We start from the raw sequence: 4478 nt of genomic DNA on the forward strand, positions 1-4478 counted from the left end.
CACACACACACACACACAGACAATCGAACACCGGGTTAAAACATAGACTCACTTTGTTTACACAAGTGAGTCAAAAAAAGGAACTATTCGCCCCGCGATCATATTCATAGCAGCGTTAGTAAGTCCGGGATAGAGCAGAGGCAGAACACCCTCTTCAACTACAGAGCAAGATTTCCAATCGGTCACAACCCACACTACACGACTCAAGTCTTTGTTATGATTATGTGGAGACCACTTCTGGACGAGTAGAGAAGCATTAAGTCGTGGGTGTCAGTCGCCTGTATGGTCTGGTGACTGCATGCTGCTTTTAGATAGAGACTGCTCAGCCATACACATACACAGTGTGGACGTGGTGAGCCAAGGTTGGACAGTCCGTGACGCGTTTCCCACTCAGTATCAGGGGCGGAGTGAGATGTCCTCTTCCTTCGGTGTTGGGAAAAGATGGGGACTTTGTGGACTGTTTTAGAGGGTGTTTGTGAAGTGTCTATGGATGGGCAGTGTTTTGCGTGGAAAGTAATGTAGAGAGTGGTAGAGGGGAAGAGAAAGAGAGAGATGGTGTGTGTGTGTGTGTGTGTGTGTGTGTGTGTGCTCCGTGGACACGCCAAGCGGCTCTCTATAGACTTCAGTATTTCTCGGACCAATGGACCAATGGACAATAATGGAAAACTATATTATTGGAAAACAAAAAAATCTAGTCATACGTATGCTGGTGGTGTTGATGTTACTTGATAGAACTTCATAGACGAACATGATTGCTAGCTGTGAGGGGTAAGTTTTTATTGTCAGAAAAGGTTGATTTTTGTTTTATCAATATTTCGACAGGTGAGCCATGAAAAAACAAAAACAACGACAAACAACCAAAGTTAAAATTCCGTTTTAGCGTTCACTCGCACAGTGCAATTCACACTTCCAGCTCTCTCTTTCATAGTCTTCTATTTGTCTTTGTTTTTGTCTGTTTGCCTGCCTGGCTGTCTGTCTCTCTGTCCCTGTCTCTCTCCCCGACTCTATCTCTCCATCTCTTTCTCGATTATTCGCTCAGACAACTTCCATACCCCATATGTTTCCAGCGTTTCCAGCGATTCGTCCATCCATGCCTGGCTGAGCAGGAGTAGCGAGGTGAGCGAACAATTGATCTGATTTTCTTCGAGAACAAAACGTTTAGATGCAGATAAAGAAAGAAAGAAAGAAAGAAAAAAAGAAAAGCCATCTGCTTCGGTTAGCGTGGTCTGTGACAGCAATTGAACTGCTTCAGGTGTACGCACTCATCTTTCTCTCAATCTATGCCTCTATATCTGTGTGTGTGTGTGTGTGTGTGTCTCTCTCTGTCTCCCTCTCCCTGTCTGTCTTTCACTCCGTCTCTCTGTCACCCCCCCCCTCTCTCTCTCTCTCTGTCTCTGTTTCTCTGTCTCTTGTCTCCCTGTCCCCACTCTCCGTCTCTCTCTCTCTCCCTTTATCTCTGTCTCTTGTCTCCCTGTCCCCCTCTCCCTCTCTCCCTCCCTTTATCTCTGTCTGTCTCTTGTCTCCCTGTCACCCCTCTCCCCCTCTCTCTTCCTCCCTTTATCTCTGTCTGTTTCTTGTCTCCCTGTCCCCCCTCTCCCCCTCTCTCTCTCTCCCTTTATCTCTGTCTGTCTCTTGTCTCCCTTCCCCCCTCTCCCTCTCTCTCCCCTCCCTTTATCTCTGTCTCTTGTCTCCCTGTCCCCCTCTCCCTCTCTCTCTCTCCCTCCCTTTATCTCTGTCTCTTGTCTCCCTGTCCCCCCTCTCTCTCCCTCCCTTTATCTCTGTCTCTTGTCTCCCTGTCCTCCCCTCTCTCTCCCTCCCTTTATCTCTGTCTCTTGTCTCCCTGTCCCCCTCTCCCTCTCTCTCTCCCTCCCTTTATCTCTGTCTCTTGTCTCCCTGTCCCCCTCTCCCTCTCTCTCTCCCTCCCTTTATCTCTGTCTCTTGTCTCCCTGTCCCCCTCTCCCTCTCTCTCTCTCCCTCCCTTTATCTCTGTCTCTTGTCTCCCTGTCCCCCTCTCCCCCTCTCTCTCTCCCTCCCTTTATCTCTCTCTTGTCTCCCTGTCCCCCCTCGCCCCCCCTCTCTCTCTCCCTTTATCTCTGTCTATTGTCTCCCTGTCCCCCCTCCTCCCTCTCTCTCTCCCTCCCTTTATCTCTGTCTCTTGTCTCCCTGTCCCCCTCTCCCTCTCTCTCTCCCTCCCTTTATCTCTGTCTCTTTGTCTCATTGTCCCCCTCTCCTTCTCTCTCCCCCTCTCTCTCCCTCCCTTTATCTCTGTCTGTCTCTTGTCTCCCCCTGTCACCCCTCTCTCTCTCTCTCCCTTTATCTCTGTCTCTTGTCTCCCTGTCCCCCTCTCCCTCTCTCTCCCCCTCTCTCTCTCTCCCTCCCTTTATCTCTGTCTCTTGTCTCCCTGTCACCCCTCTCCCTCTCTCTCTCTCTCTCCCTTTATCTCTCTCTCTTGTCTCCCTGTCCCCCTCTCCCTCTCTCTCCCCCTCTCTCTCTCCCTCCCTTTATCTCTGTCTGTCTCTTGTCTCCCTGTCACCCCTCTCCCTCTCTCTCCCCCTCTCTCTCTCCCTCCCTTTATCTCTGTTTGTCTCTTGTCTCCCTGTCCCCGTCTCCCATCTCTCTCCCTCTACCTCTCTCTCCCTCTATCTCTGTCTGTCTCTTGTCTCCCCGTCCCCCATCTCTCTCCCTCCCTCTCTCTCTCTCCCTCCCTCTATCTCTGTTTGTCTCTTGTCTCCCTGTCCCCCCGTCCCCCATCTCTCTCTCTCTCTCTCTGTCTCTCTCTCCCTCTCTCTCTCTCCCTCCCTCTATCTCTGTCTGTCTCTTGTCTCCATGTACTCCCGTCCCCCATCTCTCTCTCTCTCTCTCTCTCTCTCTCTCTCTCTCTCTCTCTCTCTCTCTCTCTCTCTCTCTGTCCTCCCCTCTTTCTCTTTCACCCTTTCTGTCTCTCTTTGTCTGCGCCAGTGTATTTATATCCCTCTGTCTCTTTCCACTCTTTCTGTGCCTCTCTCTCTCTTCTCTAATCTGGCTGCCTACTCGTCTCTGTCTCTGTCTCTTTCACTCTTCTGCCTGTCTACCTATTTCTCTCTCCCCTCTCACTCCATCCCTCTCACTCTCTGCCCATCACCCTCCTCTCTGTCTCCCTCTCTCTCTCCCCCCCTCCCCCCCTCTCTCTCCGCTTTTCTTTATTCCTCTGTACTCCCACTGTCGCGAATCGTACCTGGACCGTTGAATTAATTGAAGCTAATTACAAGATCGACTGTTGGTAATTATTAATGGAGGTTAGCTTGGGAGAGCGACCGACACATCGGATTCAGTCATCTGTGAAGTTTTCGGCTGTAACGCAGAGAATGAAACACACAGACACACAAACACACACAGACACAGACACACACACATGCACGCACGTTCACGCGCGCGCGCGCACACACACACATACACACACACAGATAATGAAACACACACAGGGACATACAGATAATGAAACACACACACACACACACATATAATGAAACACACGCACACACACAGATAATGAAACACACACACACAGACATACAGATAATGAAACACACACACACACACACACACACACACACACACACACACACACACACACACACACACACACAGGGGGGGAAAGGTGGAGGGGGGAGAGAGAGAGAGAGAGAGAGACGGAGAGCATTTTCGATCAACTGTCAAAAGACGATGACTTCGAACAATGTAGAGAGGGAAGAAGAGGAGGAGGAAGAGCCACCCCACCCCCCATACACCAAAGAACGAGGGCATGAGGTTGAAGGGGGAGTTGGGGGGGGGGGGAGGAAAGAAAACTATTGAAAAGATAGAGGGTTTGAGAAGGGGGAGGAGAACGTGTGTGCGTTCGTGCGCGCGCGTGCGTGCGTGCGTGCGTGTGTGTGTGTGTGTGTGTGTGTGTGTGTGTGTGTGTGTGACAGACACAGAGAGACAGAGAGCACGCGTTTGCTCAACAAGAAACGGATATTGGTAAAGCAATTGCTTTTTTTTTTTTTTTTTTTTAATAATTGCTGTCATTTTGTCTTCCCCACCCTAATACCGTTTGGTCAAAAGTCAAATTGCTGATGTTGTTTCTTCGTCTGTGTTGTGTCTTCTATTCTTCACGGTTATTTATTTATTTATTTATTTTTAATGACTTCATTGATGTATTCTGGTTGATGTTTATAATTGCTGTTCTGGTGATGAGTGTGTTGTAAAAAAAAAAAAATCAACCCCAAAGCAACAACAACAAAGAAACAAAACATTTTCTGATTTTTCTCCAGGTTTCAAATAACCAAACAAAGCCGCTGGACAAAGAGACAACACAAGTCATGCCTCACACAGGTAAGACAGTACACATTATTGTTGTTGTCGTTGCTGCTGCTGTTGCTGTTATTGATGCTGTTGTTTTCTCGTAGGGGGAGAAGGGAGAGAGGAAACGATGTACACAGTCTGTTCAAACGTTCATTTAC

General features: G+C 49.0%; 1 protein-coding gene across 1 annotated transcript in view; it reads left to right on the top strand.

Moving 5' to 3' along the window:
• Window positions 1–1073: 1073 nt before the first annotated feature.
• The window catches only part of LOC143299570 (uncharacterized), a 37217-nt gene continuing 33812 nt past the window's right edge, over window positions 1074–4478 (top strand). The window contains exons 1-2 of the mRNA XM_076612854.1: window positions 1074–1116; window positions 4290–4350. Coding sequence (XP_076468969.1) covers window positions 4338–4350 — 13 coding nt within the window. The 5' untranslated portion in view covers window positions 1074–1116; window positions 4290–4337. The remainder of the gene's footprint in view (window positions 1117–4289; window positions 4351–4478) is intronic.

The sequence above is a fragment of the Babylonia areolata genome, chromosome 25, assembly GCF_041734735.1.
Source record: "Babylonia areolata isolate BAREFJ2019XMU chromosome 25, ASM4173473v1, whole genome shotgun sequence".
NCBI lineage: Eukaryota > Metazoa > Mollusca > Gastropoda > Neogastropoda > Buccinidae > Babylonia > Babylonia areolata.